The 21,029-nt window shown below is 41.9% G+C and overlaps 1 protein-coding gene across 11 annotated transcripts in view; it reads left to right on the forward strand.

Annotated features, from left to right (window-relative positions):
* Nucleotides 1–17,399, forward strand: part of satb1b (SATB homeobox 1b) — a 61,181-nt gene extending 43,782 nt beyond the window's left edge. For all 11 annotated transcript variants that reach the window (XM_078252202.1, XM_078252206.1, XM_078252205.1 and 8 more), the window contains 2 exons: nucleotides 13,749–13,958; nucleotides 16,193–17,399. In XM_078252202.1, the coding sequence (XP_078108328.1) occupies nucleotides 13,749–13,958; nucleotides 16,193–16,837 (855 nt within the window). In that variant the 3' untranslated portion in view covers nucleotides 16,838–17,399. The remainder of the gene's footprint in view (nucleotides 1–13,748; nucleotides 13,959–16,192) is intronic.
* Nucleotides 17,400–21,029: the final 3,630 nt, after the last annotated feature.

The following is a 21,029-nucleotide window of genomic DNA, read 5'->3' on the forward strand; positions in this document are numbered from 1 at the left end:
CCTAGTCGTAGATAGCTGCGGCTTTACTCTGGTCACACTTACAACTACTATCCATAACATTTCACACTATAATGGTCTCAGGTAGGTGAGGTGATGCTGGTTTTAAAGTGCTTCAGGTCTAATATCAAATGTCACTTGTTATAAACAGACAGGGGAAAAAAACATCCAGAATATTAAATCGCTGCTGCGGTTAGCTACTCTTTTCTGCTTAGTCCGAAGAAGGGAAAAAAAGCATGGGTGGTGCCACTGCTGGAACTAAAGAAATGATTACTTCATGTGGCTAAGGCTACTGGGTGTTGAGTATGTCAGTGTTAATTGTTCATGAGCTTACTATCGTGTGAATCAGTCAGCCAGAAAGAATGGCAAAATGCATTTTTAAATGACACGTTGTAAACGACAGCTTAAGTCCAGAGAGGTTTGCAGCCTTGCAGGAAGAAAACCACACTAGCCATGCCTTTTGGTAGAGTACCATATCAGCAGAGACGGCTGGCAATGGAGGTTGGGCGTGCAGTGTGGATGTGTTTGGTGATGAGGATTGGAGGATGGGCTGGACTGGCAGGATGCCCATATGGGGTCCAGGGAAATAATGGTGGGGGGAGGGTGGGGAAGAGGCCTCATCACTGAGACTGGCACCGTCCTGTCAGCTTGGTGTGTCGTTCAGTTCAACCCCTTCAGCTCAGCTTAGGATTTCCCAGCATGCTTATGCAAGCACAGGATCAGGTGACCAGGATCAGTTGGTACCAGTCCCGTAGATATGTGGGGGGGATATGCGTGCACCGTGTAGTGTAGATATGTGCCTCATTCACACAGAGACAGATGATGCAGCTGACAATGGAAGGACAAAAGCAATGGAGATCTGAGAGGAGAGAAATAAGATGTGGAGTTGAAGTTGTGGTCCCCTGGGTAGAAAAGCAGTAAACAGGAGTTTATTGATTGCTGCATGCACCACTGAGTGTATGCTTAGGTGTGTGTGTATGTACTGCATTTAGATGTGTGTTTGTGTGTGTGCTTTTCTGCGCGTCAAATATGGGTTGGTGTGCAGGCACATTTGAATGTGTGTGTTTGTGTCTGTTGGTGTGTGTTTGTGGGGGTTCCTGGAATGCTGCCATCCCGTCCTCTCTTAGGACTCGTAACCACAGCAGGCCTCTGCCACCCCTTAACTGCCCCCCCTCCCCCTCTCACACATATTCAATGTTGCATTTCAATCACTCTTTTACTGCCACAAATTCAGAGTGGTAACTATAGAGCATTGAATCTAACCCAAGCCATATTACTTTATCAGATTAATGGTCGACATTTCACTTCAAGTTTGGGCGTACATTTTTTTAGTAAGTAATCCATGCAGCAATTCTGATTTATTAGGACATATATTACATTTAGTCTTTGATAAAATCAGAATCATTATTCATGACCCTTTCCTCGATGACTCAAACTGATCGAATGCTCCAAGAATGCTCCCTCTCCATTTAGCTTCAGGAGATGTCAGACTTGGAGAAAACAACCGTGTGTTACTGGTTCAAATCCAGCGATGACACTGCCATAAGTAGCTACGTTTGCCAAACGGCCCATTGTGTTTTAGCTGGCCGAGGTGCAAGCTATGATTTGGATAGCCTGGAGTTGATGTCAACATTATTAACTGGCTCAGTAGGGCTAGAGCGCTATCTAGCAAGCTACTATGCTTTGTTTTCATTTACATTAACAGGGGAGGCTTGCTGTGTTGGCTAGCCTGGCAGAGAGGGCGGCTAATGTTCAGTTGAGCGATGGGAGGTTAGCTGAGGGTGGGGTTGGGGCCATTCCTTTGACACGATTTTTATGTCTAAACATCTTTGACACTTCCTGAGAGGAATTGCGCAACGGATGGAATCAGAGTCCCTTCTGTCATAAAACAAGCACCCTGGGAGCCCTGCTCACCACGGGGCTCAAAGCCCTCCGACTCCTCAATGACCAGAAGAGTACAGAACGTAGTCACCACCCTCTCCCCATCTCTCTTTCTCTCTCTCTCACTCGCTCATTCTCCCCTGGAAGAGGCTACGCTAATTACCCAGGCTCTAATGAGACAGAATGGCACTGATCTGGTCCGCCGCTGTGCCACCGGGGGGGCCAGGCAGGGGGGCTGGTGCAGTAGGGGGGAGAGCGAGGGGGGAGGTTGGTGTATGCCATCTGTCACCCCCGCACCCGCCTGGCACGGCAGTCCCTGGAGTGGGGGGGGGGAGTGCCTTGTTGGTCTGGAGGGGTGGGGGGGGGCGGGTGGGGACACTGATATGAGTAGGAAGGGAGGGTGACAGGATAACTGGAACTGCTTCCTTCATGTTTGGAAAATGACTAATTTCCTGTTACGGGTGGAATCCGCTTAGTAGTGGTCGTACATGTTTTATGGAGACTTGAACGCTTCTCTTAGCTTTAATCTCAGATATTTAGCACATGACCCATCCAACCAGACCAACGACACACACACACACACACACACACACACACACATATGACACACACCACTTCTATCATTCTGCTCCATCCAATGGCTGCTTAACAAGAGGGGCAGATGGCTGACCTTTTGGGTGTCTGTTTCTGGATTGTGACCATTCAGAGGTTTGTCTGTTACTGAGAAGCCACTTGGGGTCAGTGTGTTAGAAGTCATGTTTTGCATGAAGAGTTGTGTACAAATGGCATTAAATGACATCCTAGGATAATAAAATTGATACAGTGAAGATGTTAATCAGATACTTTGTAATATCAGGAACTGCTAGGGGCTATGTGTTGGAGCGGCACAGTGAAATTTTGCTGCAGAAAAGTTGTACTTTCTGTGTGCGATGGCAGTGCAGGCATCACAGTGTCTTATTTTTTTGTTTGTGGACTCACAGTTCTCCACACCCCTTTCTCCCTCAAATTAGGCGGATCAGAGCAAGCATATCACAACCCCTAGGGATCTGAAAGGGCCGTGACTGTTTATTAATTGATTTATTTATTTATCTCCTGTGCCTGCTTGGTTATTAGGTTGCCATGGGAAACAGGCTAGGCCAGATCCTCTCTATTATTAAAGACACAATTTCTTGAACTGGAGACCCAGCTGTCTGAATAATTAATTTAGCGAATGAATTATCTTGCAAACGGTAAGTCTTCCCCTCCCTCTGAAATGAGCCTTTCTCTTATTGTTTAATGGACAGTGGAATTCCCACCAGCCTGCTTTCTCTCCACTGCCTGTTTCATCGAACCCTCCTCATCTTAGCAGGAGCCGGGGGTCTCACTGAGCATGCCCAGAGCACTTTGTGTCTCTCCTGCTATCTCTCTCACTTACGCCTTACATGCCACCTCTCACCCCATCTGTCTCCAATTGCACAGCCCACTCCCTCCTCCTCGCCTGCCTCCTCAGTGCAGTCCAAACTAGGAATCTGGCCCCACTGCCAGGACTCCAAATTGTCTCTTCAACATCACCTCTAATGCGTTATTATAAGACAAATGTTTTCCACTGTGGAGCAGGTGTTAGCCAGTTTACTAGTAAACTGAGCTAGCACTTCGCTAATAGTTCCCTAGCCCTCTCTCTATTAAATGTTCTAAAGGCCTAACCAGTGCTCAACCTATTAGCCACAAGCCAAACCGTACTAGTCCTTAACCTTTTCCTGCTTGTTAGCAAATGCTACCCTTGTCCTTGTGACAGGCACAGTATTTTGCGAGCTCTTTCTTTCCTGCAAATGCTCACTAGCTAACCCTCTCCCACTCCACTTCTCCTGACAGACCACACAGGGCTTGTTCTGAGGCCCATTCTCGCTAATCTGATCAGGCAGGCAAATACGCCGGGAAAAACGCTTTAATGATCCCCCTAATTACCTCAAGTCAATACCAACTGTATTATTAGACTCTGGGAAAATATTCCATTAGGGTGCCCCCCGTGGGAGTCCCCCCTGTGCGCGCTGATGTCACGCGCTGCGCGCCCCCTACGCTTGTAATTAATTTTATTTACACACTCAGGAATGCACAAGGTCGCACCTGCAGCCCGGAGCTGCCCGACTCGGCCCGCCTAATCAGATCTGTCATAATTATCATTCTGCATGCTTCTGACACACGCCGGGAAATATTTCAATTTAACTACAGCCACTAGCTCCGGCAGATGCAGTCTGAGAGAGAGAGAGTGTGTGAGTGTGTGTGCACGCAGGAGTGTGTGTGACTGAGTGTGGGGGAATTGCATGGGGAGACATTAGGACCTATCCATGTGCTCATGCTGGTGCTTGTGTGCACTTGGCTTTGCTGGCATTATTTGATCTCACCCCGTCTTTCACCATCTCCTTTCCCCGTCCTTATCTTTCGCTCTCTCTCTCTCTCTCTCTCTCTCTCTCTCTCTCTCTCTCTGAGGGTAACTGACTCTCCATCCTCATCACTCTGTCTACATCATATTCTTTAGTCACTATTTTTGAAAATACACAAATATAAATTGAGCCTGAAGGAGGATATATAAGTTGCCTTTTCAGCCACGTACAGAGAGACATTTGAGATTTTCTGTTTACTTTGCTGCCACTTGTATAACTACTCTATTTTAACTTCAAGATTAATTTCCAAGTTGAACAGGACACACAGCCATAGCGCTAAATAAACAACTTCATATGAAGACTTCTATTTCAGGACACTTTTTGGGGCTGAAAATTTGTTTGGTTTCATTAGTATCTGAAGCAAACTTGTAGGCCAATTAAGAACACTTATTTAGCTGACAGACAATTTGCAGGTTCTTTGCTATTTCAATCCCTAATTCAATAAGATCAGTCGTGATTTATCACCTTAATTATGCTTTGATATTAGCAATTAGACCCCAGCTTTGAATTAAATCTCAATCAAGCTCTTATAATTGATGGAATCGGACTGCATGTAGGTGCTTTCTGTGTTTGTAATGTTGCTGCCGTTGTTATTTATCTCAAGCTCATCTTCAGTGTGTTTGCTGTCTTCTGTGCATTCATCCTCCATCTGCTTTAGCAGTATTGAACAGAAAAGATTATAACATTTTGTGGTATAAATTTGTGGTGGGAGAACAGTGTTTGAACATTCAGTGTAGCTGTGCAGACAGTGCTGCCACCCAAATATCAGCCCACCACCAGACTAAACTAGATAACGGTGCAGTTTCAGCAATACTAATATTTGATACAAAGAGGCACATGTACTGTAGCATCAACAGTGACTCAATGTTCTGCCATTTTGTACTCATAAACAATCTGAAGTGCTTCAGTGGACAAAGAGAAAACAATTTTACTAAATGTGATATGGACTGATATTTAAAGGGATTGTTTTACGTTCTTAGATATTGTTTTAGATATTTATATGTTTATTAGATAGAATAGATGTTAAATAAGGTAAAATATGATTAACTAAGGTGCTGTAAAAAGAATTGGATAAAGTGCATATGCAGTTATTTCTATATCAGATATGTTGCCTGCAAATTATTAGGTAGTTAGTTGTTTAGTACTGTGGACAAATACTGAACATATTAAAGCTAATTTGTCGATTATAGAGAGATATTAGAAATGTTCGCTTGTCTCTTTACTGCTGTTCTTGAGCAAAGCACTTATCCTGCTGAGAACCCAACACAAGTAGACCCCAGTTGCACCGGGGAACTCCCACTATTGTTACTATGCTATGTGCAGTTGTGTGTGAAGAAGAACTTTGCTGAAAAAGAACGTGCAGTTAAAAAAAGCCCAACCCTGCTGTAACCACACAGATGTTTAATGTGCTCCATTTTCCATGGACTGGTCATTTGCCTTTGGTTATTCTTTATGCTCCATCTGCCTCTATTTGGTTGCACGAAAATTCCCCGCACACTTTATTGGTTCGGCAGCCATGACGTAAAGTCTCCAACAACTGGTTGGTATTGTTTCTGGGAGCAAGTGCTGACACAGAGAGGGCCATTTCCTGCACAGTCATGCCTTGCCTCCACAATGTGTGTCGTGTTAGCTGTCAGTCTGTTATTGTTGTCGAGTCGCTTATTGTATCTGGAGAGGTCAGGACCCCTCTTCAGAAAATGTTCACTGTTTGGCTAAGACTTTTCCATGTCGTAGCTCGAATAGAGATTAATTGTTTGGCGTGTGTGATTCAGACTTCACACACAATTTCTGTCCTAAAGCTCAGCCACTGACATCCTCACAAAAGAGGATAGTGACACAATCTGTCAATCAGAATCTGGAAAGCATCCACTCTGACAAGACATCAGAGTCATATCAACGTGATTTAATAATAAAAAGAATATTTTTAAAAGCATGTTTCAAATGATTTAAGATGACTCAGTTTTTAATCCTCAAACGATTTCCTTACGAGAAAAGCAGCTTCATGATTGGTACATATGAGAACTAGGAAATTTCATCATCCATTATTGCGGTCGCAAATCCAACCATCCTTAGGGCCTATCTGTCATTTCAAAAAGGATGTCCGTTTGATCCATCTGTTTGGTAGTATGCCTCCTTATGAATACTCAGGACCAGCGTGTGAATTGGATTCAGATGGCGGGGTTATGAAAAATGATGCAGAGGTGAATAAAAATGTGGCTTAACAAGACATTCAACTCTATGATCACATTGCGTGAACAGCCCTAGATTCAGTCTTTTTTATTTGTAACAAATTCTTTTTTTTTCTTTACATGTGAAATATTTAACACCCTCATACCCTATTTCATTTTTTCTTGAGCGTTGTTGACATCCACTCACGTATTTGATAATGTAAATGGTTAGAGGGGTGAGCTCGTGACCAGTGGGTCTCTAGTTTGAATTCACAGAATGAATGGGACTGAGTAAAGGTGGATTTATGCCTCTGAATTGAGCTGTTTTAGATGCTCTATAGACATGGTCAAAAACGTTACTATACGTCGGGACATGGAGACTACACAGAGAGGGCCTTATAAACACAACAACATGGAGCATGTTGAAAAAAAGGCTCAGTAATCTTATTTTCAGTAACGCTAGATAAATTAGTGTTTGTGATATAGCAAAGCCATTTCCAGGGCGAACCTGTTCACTGCCAGTGAATGAATGAATGCAAACACGATTACTTTGGGTATATACTGAATGCACAGCTCAACGATCTTCTCTTTTCCTTGAGCTAGACAAATTTGTATGTTGGGATCTTGCTAGCAGTCATTTTTAGTTTAAACATGACCTTCGCCGTGACCATCTCCCTATCACATAGACAGTGAAACAATATAAACACGATTGCTTTGGGTATATAATGAATACCCAACATAACCATCGTTATTCATCTAGTGTTGCAGTGGTGCTACGATAATCAACGGGTTAAATCCTATGTTGAACCAAAAATGTATTCCTTAGGCTTGAAGCCTTGATGGTGGGACCACCAGAACACCTCAGCACTCCATTAAAGGACTAAATGGACTTTTTCTTTGGGAGTTTGGGCCTTTGCTCACCTGATCCATCATCTGATGAGACAAACTGCACTTAAATTATGTGTATGTTGTTAATGCTGATGTTATCCCTGTCACATACAGTGTTTACAGTGATTGTTGCACAGCATGTTGAGCAAACAACTGTCACTGGCTGTGTAGACATTAAATACGAAATTGAATAAAGACACTAACAGACACATAAATAGGATGTTTCAGTTGATCTGAAAGAAGGGTACAATGGGTTTTTTTTTAACTATATTTTTAAGCACATCATTGCTGTCCTGTTTTTAAGCACAGGCCACTGACCCCATTTCCATTGCGATATCTTCCTCACAGTATGCCAACGATTATTTGTACAGTCACTCAGAGCTGTTCTATTTGCATATAAAGACCCCCCCAAAACAAAAATAAATAAATAAAAAAACAACAAAAAGGAATAAAAAAATGAAATAAAATCTGGACCTGAATTTGCAGTCAATTATTGCTTATTGTTGCGGGAGATTCACATATGCCCTAGCATCAGGAACGTTTCAACACTCCCATCGCCGTCAGCAGATGGGCGTCCACCATGGCCTAATGTTTTTACAACACAGCACACGTTGCCTTGTGGGGTGAACGTGCACGTGCAACCGGCAGTTTGGCCTGCTCAGGGAAGAGAAACGTGTTATCGGCTGCATTTATCTGCATAGTGTTGTCTGCCAGTGTTGGGCCTCTGCCAGGTTCAAGGAGGAGGAAAGACAATAATGCATTGTCTTCCCCCTACTTTTAGCTCCCTCCCTTGTTCAGACACAGAAGAGGTTTGTCTGCTGCCTTCGAAACAGTCCTGTCCTCCAACCCGCCAGCCACAACAATGGCCACAATCAAATCTTCATCTGTGATTTTTTTTTTTTTTTTCTTCTTCTTCATTGATTTGATGTGTCATCTTGGCCTTTTGCCTTTTTTGTCCAAATGGTCCAAATGGTCCAAATGGTACTCAGAATACTCTCATAGTCAGTTTCTGGGGTTGAAACTGAGGCATGATTTTTGGACACGCAGTAATCCGAGGAAGGAGGGTAAAAAAAAAAATCAAATGGCAAATTGATGGACATCTGTTGGCTTATTTTATTTATTTATTTGTGCAGTGACCGAGGTCAGCCTGATGGGGCTGATAACAAGCAAATGAGATTAGAGGGAAGGTGTTGGCCAGACCGTGTGACAGACCCCTCTGTCTCTCTGTCTGTCTGTCTGTCTGTCTGTCTGTCTGTCTATCTGTCTGTCTGTCATTCCCTGTCTCACAGCAAAGCCAGTTGCTCATCAGCATTTCTCTGAGCTTCCATGCTGGGTGTGTTTGCAGTGGTAGTTTGGTGGTGAATGGGTGGATGGGTTGGGCGGTGAATACCATGCTGTTCTCTGACAGAGCAGGCCTATGCGCTTATTGGCAGCTTGTGACTGCAGCACTCACATACACGGTGTACCGCATTGCATAGCTGGGTGAATCTCGCGCATGAATTCAACTATTGTGTTGGGAGGAAAATATTTTTACCAGAACACCCGGTTGCTATTTATACCAGTACCATACAATGGCCCGCTGAAGAGTTTATTACCCTTTTAATTTGGCACCTTATGACCCCAGAGTCCCATTAGCTTCTGGTCAGATCTGTGTCTGCTGTAAAACAAGAAAAGGCTGGTGGTTCTTGATTGCCAGTCCTGTTGTTTGAAACTAATTAATAATTAAGCAACGATGACCTAGAGGCATCGGATTATTGCTCAATATTGTCGCAGGTGTGTGCCAACATAGCAAGATAATCCTTTGCCTGTCAGTACTTATTGCACCGATGAACCTGTTTGCAGCATCTGTGACTTCAACTGAGAGATGTATTTAGCATCAAAACAAACTGGCTTTCCACTTCACTACTTACTCTGTGATTTCTTAAGTATTAATTAGGTTGGTTGTAATGCATCTGTTTACTTCAGTAGGTCAATTGAAAACCTTATCAGCATGCGTTTCTGGTATAAATTTCTTTGAATGTGTAGCAAATGTGATTTCTACCCACAATGGTCTATGGCTGCAATTATTTTCATTATCAATTAATCTGTCAATTAATTTTCTTGACTAATTGGTTAGTCATTTTGCTTCTAAAATTTCAAACAAAAAGAGTGTAAAACGTTGACCACAAGAAGTTTTTTTTTTTTTTTTTAATTCCTTGTTTTCTCGGCCCAAATGTCCAGCAGTAAATCTTTACCTTTGAGAAGCTTGAACCAGAGAATGTTTGTCATTTTCTTCTTGTTAATGAATCAAAATAGTTGAAGATTGATCAATGGACTAATACTGTCAGCACTAGTCTAAACAGTGTTTGAGAGGCTTTTTTCACCCTAGATTAAATCTTGTAGGAAAGACTCAGGACAAAAAAAATTAATTACATTTTAAGATGCATCTCACCACTTGAACAAACAGAGTTCAAAGTAATTTCACAAAATGATTAAGTTGTTACGGCTAACATGACAGCAAACACTTGTTTTATCTTTATCACCCAGCAGACACAGAGCAACATGAGAATCCTGGCCAATCCAAGTCCACCATTTACTTCTTAACCAGACACGTATTTACTCTTGCTGTCTGCTGTTCTGCGCTGGGTTATCTGCTTGTCTGACATGGTTTGCTGGAAATGTCTGCATGTGGTTTTTTTTTGTAGTGATGATTGATGAGAAGTGTGACCAGGGTCCAAAATTAGCACTCGACAAATGTTAAAAGAGTAAAAATCTGTGTTGGCGAATACAATAAATGAAGCCAGTCTCCATAGGTGGGTTGTTGAACTAGGCCTACTTCACTACTACTAAACCCGTTGAGTTGACACTTTATGTTTTGCATCAACTATGCACACGGGTTGCGGCATTCAACGTATGAAGGAGTTGATCAACGTAAAAGGAAAAATGAAAAGCACGGTAGAAGTACTTTAAAAGAAAATTTCCCAAGAAGTGGCGCTTCACAGATAATGCGAGACGGATGAGGAGACATTGACTTTTTTGGGACAGCAACGTCAACGTGAGCTGCGTATGCCGCAGGTACTCAACAAAATGGACCTGCTTATTTGTGGTCGGGAACTCCTCTTATAAAATTTGAATTGATTAAAGACCACGAAAAAGTTTTATCCAGTTTTATGGATGGTTAAAAAGTAGCCTTGGGCGCCTGGGTAGTTCACCTGGTAGAGCGTGCTCCCATATAACAGAGGCTCAGTCCTCGACGCAGCGGCCGCGGTTTCGACTCCGACCTGCAGCCCTTTGCTGCATGTCATTCCCCCTCTCTCTCCCCTTTCATGTCTAAGCTGTCCTGTCACAAATAAAGGCCTAAAATTCCACAAACAAAAAAAAAATATATAGTATAATATATATAATATTTATTTTTTTTCGTTTCAGTTTACAAGCCATTGGCAGATAGGGCAAAAAGTTAATTTTGGACCCTGAGTGTAAGACTTAACCATCCAAACCATGTCTTATCTTTGTAAAATAAAAAATTCCGTTAATACTGTGGGTTTGCTGTCAGTGATAGTTATCCGTCTCATCAGTCATAGACTTTCTTATCACCAGTCTGGTTCCTGTCGCTGCAGTACTTTGTGTCCTGGATGTTTAAACTGCGAGACGATAACATTTCTAGACTGAACACGAGTTGTTGTGAAATAAAGTGTGAGTGTATTCTGCTACCTGTTCTATTTATTTATAGAGTGCCCTTAATGATCTTCAACAGAACACAGAGTACACTGGATTGAAGAGCCCTAGATTTTTGTTTTCTGGACTGTGTTGGAACACTTTAGCGGCAGGGGCAGTAAGTTCCATGATCCAATCAAGAGCGGCTGGTGCTTGTCAGCTGCGGTGGAGAGGCTCAACAAATTGCATTAAATAATAAAGGGGGAAACGGATTTGCAACAGTATGATTATGTTGAACATGAATTCTTGTTAGTTTAGTAATTCTTTGAAAATAATATTGATATATATGCAGGGCTCAAAATTAACTTTTTCGTCCACCAGCCAAATGGCAAGTGAATGTTCAAATTTGACCAGCCACTCAATAGATTACCATTGTTTTTTTGGCTGGTGAGTGAAGCAAAGCTACCAGCCACTTGCATATTTTACCAGCACTTGGCTGGTGGATTTTGAACCCTGTGTGTGTGTGTGTGTATATATATATATATATATATGTACATCAGATATATTCCACGCTTTACATTGTAGTAGGAATATACTAATAATAGGTTTTATGCCATTTACGACATCCATGTTTTGTTTTTCTTTACTGCCAGTATACTGACAACATGGGAGTCAAATTGCTAACTTCTCTCACTCCCTCACTCTTTCTATTTCTCACCATCTCTCTCTCTCTCTTTATTCCCGCTGCCTCTGCCTGGCCTGTGGAAGCAATGCAATTAGACAAACACAAACAAAGCTCTTGAAACTGCCATGGAAAATGCTGACTGTCCACTGTCCACAGTGCTGGCCGGGAGCAGCGCTAACTGCTGTTTGACGTACATCACATAAAAAAACGTTTAGCAAATGTTCGTGTGATTCTTCCTTTCACTCCTTCTGTAAAAGCTGAATGTCAGCTGAAAAACTGTAGAAATAAAGGCAGCAAAACGGAAAAAAAAGAAAGAAAACGCCACACAAACGAACATCCACACTTGTGAACTAATAAACTATCTGTACTTTATTTAATCAAATGGACTTCCTGGCATTGAAATAGAGTTCACGCCGTGCCTTTGTTTGATTGGCTCTGCTACTTTGGGTTTAATCCTGCTGGTTTTGGGAGTGTTTGAGTTGGATTACTCCATCGTTGGGCCGGGGTACAGTTTCTCTGGCTTTGACAAGATGGTGTGGTGGTTTGTGTGCGTCTGTTTGTGTGTTTGTGGGCTGTGTGTGTGTGTGTGTGTGTGTGTGTGTGTGTGTTCTCCCTCACTACCGAATCAGCTGAAACCACAGACAGCCCAACTGTCGCACCGTCCAAATCCCTCTGCATGCAAATTAAAAACGCAACAATAAACGTGGCAAAGGAACAAGGTGGGCATGCAGGCTTTATGGCCCCCTCTACCCTCTCTCTCTCTCTCTCTCTCTCTCTCTCTCTCTCGCTCTCTTTCTGCCCCTCTCAGCTTCCTCCAAAACCCCTCCTGGGTTTGATGTGGCTTATGGGAGGAGTTGGAACAGGGGACAACCAAACTGCTGAGTTATCTCTTGCATGCAGTGTGGCGGCGTGGCTCTGCCCTCTGTGTGTGTGTGTGTGTGTGTGTGTGTGTGTGTCTGTGTGCGGACCAGCAGCGCGGTGTAATCCTGTGGAAATGAAAGGTGCTGCCGCGCACTGGCCGGGAGATTACAGCACCGCTCTGACACAGTGCCAGGACAGACTACCCGGCAGAGCGAGTAGCACACACTCACACCTCGCCGCTTCTCTTTGACGTTTCTTCCTCGCTGGTTTCACTCCCCGGCCCTCCTTCTTCATCCACTTTTGTCCCTTTACAGCTCTCTTGTAGCTTCATTCCCCCCAGTCCTTCTTCACCTTCCCACACAGCACTACAGAGTGTTATTTCCCTTCACTCTTACTCACACACACTGGCCTGCTGAGGTTTGGGTCATCACGTCCGATGCTGTGAAACCACGTCACTCAACTCCTGCAGAGCCCTTCTGTCCTGCACTTTCAGTAACGTGTCAGTCTCCTATTGAATCTTTCACTAATCAAGTTCAGACGCGTTGTGCACCCATTTTATTGATGAAATAAAGCATTTTGGAATGTAATCGTCCCATACAGTTCCTCAGCTCTGTCTTTCATGGCCCTCTGCTGGAGTGTTTCAAACATGAGAGTCACTTGCTTCCTCCCATGGGTGCTGCTCAATATGCGAGTGTGTGTTTCTCGTCACGTTAAGTTGTTCCTACCTGCTGTGTTGCTTGACCTTGGCTAATTCATGACATCTTCAGCTGTGGCAGAAAGAACATAATAAGTGCAGGTGCAGCTCCTGAAAAACAATGGGCTGTTGTGTTTGTATTTTGACTATGATTTTGATTTATTTCATTACTGGAAAGTGTTTTTGCAAAAACCTTTTCATTGTAATTACTTGGTGTAACATTGGATCTTTTTTATCTTGGTACTTTAATGCTTTCCTAAAAAACGATTTGGTGTTTTTCTGTTACTCATATCTATTTTAACACCAGAAGAAGATATATTTAATTATCTGGTTCTCCTATAAGGTAAAGAAACATGGTGACCATGTGAACCAGTTTCCGTACTCTCGGGCCTAACATTAATATAGACACTCAGAGAGATTCATAATACAATATTTGACCTGTGCTCACATTTGAGCCTAAAGACCATGCTTTACTGACATGCTCTTTCCCTCCCTGTGTCTCCCTCTGATCCTCCCTTCAGGGTTGGCTCTGTGAGCTGCTGCGTTGGAAGGAGGATCCCTCTCCGGAGAACCGGACGCTCTGGGAGAACCTCTCCATGATCCGCCGCTTCCTGAGCCTCTGCCAGGTCGAACGCGACGCCATCTACGAGCAGGAGAGCAGTGCCGGGCAGCAGCAGCACCACAACGAGCGGCCCATGCACCTGATGCACATCTCCACTGAGCAGCCACAGGTGTGTGTGTGTGTGTGTGTGTGTGTGTGTGTGTGTGTGTGTGTGTGTGTGTGTGTGTGTGTGTGTGTGTGCGAGCTTTGCCTCAACCCTCATTTGCATTTTCAAGCTGGTTTAAACAAATTTCATGCTATACCTGTCAGTCATCACATACAATACTGGACGTAGTGCTAGAAATTAAATGTTTGTGTGTGTGTGTGTGTGTGTGTGTGTGTGTGTGTGTGTGTGTGACTCTTCTGACATAACACTGTTAAGTTTGTAATAAAACATAAAAACATGACTCCGCATGTAAAAATGCATGTGCAAATGAACATAAAATATGAATAAATGACATAAATGTTTATTCACACATGTAAGAAGCATACATGCATGGATACACCCACACACCCACACCATTACATACAAGGTTTTACTAGTGATAATGTACTGTAAACTCAGACCCCTACTCTGTTATTCAGACTCAATTAATTGATCATCAGAAAGTAAATTGTCAACTGTTTTGACAATCAATTAGGCTAATCACTGAAGTCTGTTTTTTTTTTTTTCAAGAAGGAATGCCAAACATTTGCTTGTTCCAGCATTTTAAATGTGAGGATTTGCTACTTTCCTTTGTCTTGCGTAATTGTAAACTGAATATGTTTTTGGGGTTTTTTGGACTGTTGGTCAGAAAAAAAAACGAGCAATTTCAGGATGTCAATTATGACCAGCAACATTCCCCTTATTTTCTGACCTTTTATAGACCAAATGATAAATCGATCAGTCGAGAAAAAAACGACTGTAATTGTACGTGTTTTCCTACTTTTTCTGAAGTTCTATATCCAAAACAGATAAGTGAAAAACATAATTTCCCCCCAGTTTATTGCATCTTAACTAATCTTTCAGGAATTCATAATAAACAGCACTTTGGAGTTTGATAATTAGAAACACAGCAACAATTAAAAGTTCCTGCTTTTCAGCGAACACCGTTTTCGAATACATCATTAGCCTGAACTTATTGAAGAGAGTTTCTTTATAAAAGACATCTGGCAGATAAATGGAAAATAACACACAGGCTCAGTTAACGGTCGAAATCTCTTAATGAAGTACAATAATACTTCTATTAAAAGTCTGAGCCACAGCTGAACGGTTGATTAGTTATTTGGTTACTTGGAAACATGGCCAGTGTTTCACAAAGGCTGCCATTTACTGGATATAAATAAGGTAATGGGATTTCTTTTACAAATCAGTTTCAGCAGCAGATATGGAATGAGGGAATTTTGTGCATACTTTGCATGCAAACCAAAATGGTTGTAGATTGATAAAATAAGATTATTTCTGATTTAATAGTGCCGTTTTATGCGACCATAAGAGACTAGTGTTTAAATATTTTGTGCCGGTCCTTCACTAATACGATACATTAGCCAAATTCACTCCCATTTGCTCAACAAGAACTATCATAGCTCAGTATATTGGTACAGTAAAATCCCATCTTTGGGTGCATTTATGCAGCTGGCAAACAGAGTCCCTGCAAAGTGCTGTTTTGCAAACTTCATTATGAAACACCTATTCTACAGTGTCTGACTCAGAAATGAAAATAAAAGAGCACCCATTTTGCGGGGTCAATAGGGACCACGAGTTGCCCACTCACTCCCTCTCCAACCACACAATGAGACATTTTACGAGTAATGTGTCATGTGTTTACACTAACGGGATTCTGACGGCCGAGTGAAAGCCATCGATAGCATTCTCACACTGCGGCAAATCAGCCAGACCATCGCAACGTGAATTGTGCACAGGGAGCTTGTTTATCACTGCCTGGCAATGGAGCCTGATAAGCAGCAGAGGCTATAACAGAGAGGCCAGTTTCCCACTGTGTGTAGGGCTGAGCGTGTCTCGTGTGTGTGTGTGTGTGTGTGTGTGTGTGTGTGTGTGTGTGTGTGTGTGTGTGTGTGTGTGTGTGTGTGTGCATGTGTGTGTGCATGTGTGTGTGCACGTTTTGCCTCAACCCCCACAATGAGAGACACAATCTCGCAATACCAAAAAAGAAAAGAAAAAGTCATATCTGCAGAACTGATTACATTCAATGAGATATTACATGGAAAATTCCTTCAACCAAGTGCCTGTTCTATACACAGCAAGCCCATTTTTCCTCACAACTCAATTGATTTTAATGAAAGGCCTTATTAAGGCGCCGATAAGTGTTCACTGATAACATTCCCCGTTTCCTTTCTCTTCCCCTTTTTTTTCCCCCACTGCAGGCTCAGCCACCCCATTCACAACAGCAGCACCCACCCTCCCTGTCCCTCCAGCACCCCTCCCAACCCCTTTTGTCCCAGCAGCCCTTGCAGCAACTGCAGCCCTGCACCGGCCCCCGGTTGCCGCCTCGCCAGCCCTCTACCGCTTCCCCAGCCGAGACGGAGGACGAGGGCAGCCGTGGAGGGAGCATCAAGTCCCGAACCTGCGGAGGGAAGATCTCCCTGGAGGCTCTGGGCATCCTGCAGAGCTTCATCCAGGACGTAGGCCTGTACCCCGACGAGGAGGCCATCCACACCCTATCGGCCCAGCTGGACCTGCCCAAGCTCACCATCATCAAGTTCTTCCAGAGCCAACGCTTTTACATCAATCACCCAGCCAAGGCGCCCAAGGAGCCCAGTAACAACAACAACAACAGCAGCAGCACTGCGGCCACCACCAACACCAACACCAGCAGCAGCGGCGGCAGCAGCAGCAGCAGCCCAGCCTTCGAGGAGGAGCTAACGGACTTCAGGGAGAGCGCAGAGCTGCTGAAGGAGCTGGACGACAGCACGCAGACCAACAGCACCATCTTCTCCATCAAGATGGAAGAGCAGCTGGCCCGAGGCGCAGAGGCCCAGTCCGAGTCTGAGCACGAGGCCAAGGAGTAGGACCCCCCCCTGTCTGAACATGTACTCAGAGTTTTCCTGTGCACACACAGACTGATGACTGTGCTAAATGTAACGCTCTGGCAGACACAGAACCACCACACTGCAAATAAAGAAAAGTAGTGTTTTTAATCAGTACAGCGTCTGGACTATATGAGGAGTGTTTATATATATATATATATATATATATATATATATATATATATATATATATATATATATATATCATGTAAGTTGCAGACTGGCAGGCTATGTGAAGTGAGTGTTCACACACTGAAGAGCCCATTTCAGACTCAAGTACTACTTTTTGGATTTTGTAAAACTTGTATTATTCACTGTAAAGACTGACGCATCATTTAAATAATCTGCACAAAAAATTATTCTAAGTATGTTGCCGTGGATATTTGCTGACTGCACTCTATGTCTGTTGTTTTACACTGACTTACTTTATCTTTTTGAGCTACTGATTATATTTAAAAAGAAAAAAGTCCCCCTGGAGTTTGCTAGGACTTTGATAGGTGTTTACGTTATGTGATGTTTAACTGGATAAAAAAAAAAAAAAATAGCAAATGAAATTTAGGACCAAGTGGTTGACAAGGCCTTAATTATGAGGTAGTCTGGAGCCTGCTGGCAGATTAGTTATTCTTTTAAAAAGCGCATCATGTGATTACAGATCACTTCAAACTCTGGAACGCGATCACCCAGCCCAGGTGAATCTCCCAAGAACAGCTCAGTCTTTACATATTATTTGTTAGGGAGGAAATATAAATATATATATATAGACATTATATTGTAACTGTAAAAAAAAAAAAAAAAAAAACAGTCTTAAAGAAACTATGCCAACAAATGCCTTGTACTATACGGCACTGCCGATTTTAGATTATTTTGCAAAACCTTTGTCACTGTAACTCTCTGAATTGCCACACAGTTAGAAATGTGAATTACACCATGTTTATGTTGTCCGACATTATTTATTTGCAGTTCATGCAGTGTTTCTAATGTAATTACTTCTTTTGTTTTTAAGTTTATGTTACGTAGAGCTTTTTTTTTCTTTAATTCCACCGATCTTTTTTCTATTTATAAATGTGATTTCGATGGGCAGTAAAAACAAAAAGTGTCTTAAACGTTTTAAATGGAGAAATGTGCTTTAAAGGTTGCCTATAAAAAGTGCTGTATGTCAAGCAACTCATGCTACAAGCTTCACAATTAATGTCGTATGCAATTTCTACTATCATGCAAATAAGCTTAGGTAAAATGACTAACCTATAGAACAACTTAGAGAGAAAAACATATGCAATCTGTGTGAAAATCGATGTCTGCGATGTGTCTTCCTTTGGTTAACAATCCAATTCAAAAAGCTATTCCTGTATAAATATTCTGTATAAAAGTGGTTCTTTTTTATGAGTTTATTTCAATGAGAACACCAGTTATTTTGTTACGACTGACTGTTTTATAAGTGTTTCTCGGTTCCTTCCTGCAGAAATGTTCTAACTAGAAGTGTTTATTGATTGTTAATTACACAATTAAACTGTTTGTATTGTACCACAGATTTCTTGGCATTAACTTGACCGGACTCTTTTGACACCAGAGTGGGATTTTCTCCTCTTGAAAACAAAAGACCAAACAATGTGAATTGTTTTTTTTTTGTTTTTGTTTTGTATCTACTGCTATGAGATATCAACTCCAGTTACTGACTCGGGTCAGCCGCAGTCACTGAACACGTTATTTGTAATAACTGTAAATATCACATCTTATGAATCATTGATTGTTTATTATTGTAAATATATTTGAAGTTTGTGCAAGAGCTCACCATACAAAATTGAAATCAACGTTCTGTCGTGCCTCTTCCTCTCGAACCGACTGTACCTGGGCTCTTCTACTGCTGAGTGTATCTGAAGCACCTGTGAAATCTGAAATAAATAAATGTGAGGTGTGTGAACACCTGTAATAGCAAAAGCCCTCTGCAGGGAGTTCAGATAGGAAAACAGCACAGGTGTCTCGACCTCGCCGTGAACCCCAGGTGTCTGCACCTTTAGGAAATTACCCTCACCTGTTAACACCCGGCGATATGTGCCAGCCAGTCTGGGCCGGCGTTCCCTTGATGTTCTGCTCTTTTTTTTCATGAATAAAAAAAGCCAGTGTAACGTTGTGTGTGTTCAGAGGAAAAGAAAATTACACAAAACATTACATTTATCCAAAGCAACTTACAATTGCTATATATGTCAGAGGTCACACACCTCTGGAGCAACTAGGGGTTACGTGTCTTGCTCAGGGACACATTGGTTGATGTATCACAGTGGGAATCAAACCCAGATCTCCCACACCAAAGGCATGTGTCATATCCACTGCACCATCACCACCCATCACACATGCACAAAAAGTGTTCTCTGGGGAAGGGTGGCATCGTTTTGTTACAAGAAGGTGCATCTACAGTGTCAGGAGGAAAAAAAAAATAAAGACAAAAACACACATGACAAAGTAGAGAGGCACCAGTTAGCTTCATTTTTTCCTGATTTTGACACTACAAGTGAATTACTCACTGACAAACAGAGGTGAAGGCACCAACAAACAACAGGAACTCCAGCATAATGCTCCTCCTCATTATCACTGTTTTCATAAGGATCAGTCTTATTTGCCTCAGACTTAACAAGAGCTTTTCCCTCACAGATGGCTTATACTTTCCTATAACAGCGCTACTCGATTTTGGAGGTGTTTTTTTTTGATGATCTCTTATAATATTAAAAATACTACTTTCTAAAAAAAAAAAAGAAGAAAAAAAGGGGTTAGAGAATACGAAACGACTGTACACATACAGCTGTGAAAGAGTTTTCAGCAGTCATGGTGCCATTTCAGTGGATGACGAGCTAAAAAGGATCACAACTGCTGTTTCCCTAACCAGAGAGCTCCAGTTCTGTGCTAAACGCTGGAGTTTCGCCACGGGTGGGTATCATGGGTGATTGCTCAGAGAAGACTGGCACCAGTTTCTAAACTCTGTCTCCATTAGTCTGTTCGCTGGCTCTCCACGGCATCAAACACACTTCAAAGACTTTCAACAGATTTCAAAATAGAAATCATAATTATGACAAGAATGGTGACTGATGAATCACTGACTCTGTTACCCCGGGCTTCTCATGCTGTTGCTTATTTTAAGAAAATTAGCAGGCTACACAAGATAAGTTTCCCAGAAAGCATTCGGAGATGATGCCACATTATGCCGCGGTACGCCACTTTTGGAGAAAATAAGAGGCCAAGCTGATACAGTACACTATCTTCTTGTGATATTTGTAGAAATTCAAAACGTCAAGCATATGAAACAGTTTCCACATAAAAGTTCAAGTTGATGCACAGGCCTGGGTAAAGCTTAATTATAACCCAGTAAGCTTCACACATATGTATGTTGAAAATATTTAGCTGCCAGAGGAGGCATTTAACTGTAAGCAACAGTAGTCTGAGGATGTTCATTTAATATAATCCCTTAACAAGTTACATTTAAAACGAAATAATAATTTATATCATTACAATTACAAAAAGATTATGGGTAGACATTTGGAAACTGAGAGCTTTGCTTCATATTCGTAAAAAAAATAGTTTGAGGCTGTATTCAGCAATACTGCGATACAAACATATTTCATTATAAGTCAATTCCTGCATTGAAAATTTTACTTAAGTAATATATGTAAGTTTACTAGCAGAATGTACTTTAAGTAAAGTAAACGCATAAGGCAGAAAGATTTGCATTACACTATTATATATTATATTATTGCATTATTAATACTGATGTGTAAGTAGCATTTCAATGTTGTAGCTGGTCACGGTGGAGCTAATTCTAACTATTCTAACTATTTTATATACTTTAGGGTAGTTTAATCTATAATACATTATATTTTATAAACTTATGTGTTTTGTTTGTAAAATCTTGATCTGGAAAGTAACTAAAGCTGTCAAATAATAATATGCAGTTAAGTAATAAAGTACAATATTTCCCTTTCAATTTCAGTGGGGTAGAAGTATAATGTAGCATGAAATGGAAATAATCAAGTAAAGTACATGTACCTTAAAAGTACAGTATTGCTGTAAATGTACTTAACATTCCACCACTGGTAAAAATGCTTAACACATTACTGAAGTGACAATTTAAAACAAAACAGCACTGATAAAATACTTAAGTCAAACTTGTATTACTTGTAAAAGGTGT

This window comes from Sander vitreus, chromosome 6 (assembly GCF_031162955.1).
Source record: "Sander vitreus isolate 19-12246 chromosome 6, sanVit1, whole genome shotgun sequence".
Taxonomy (NCBI): Eukaryota; Metazoa; Chordata; class Actinopteri; order Perciformes; family Percidae; genus Sander; species Sander vitreus.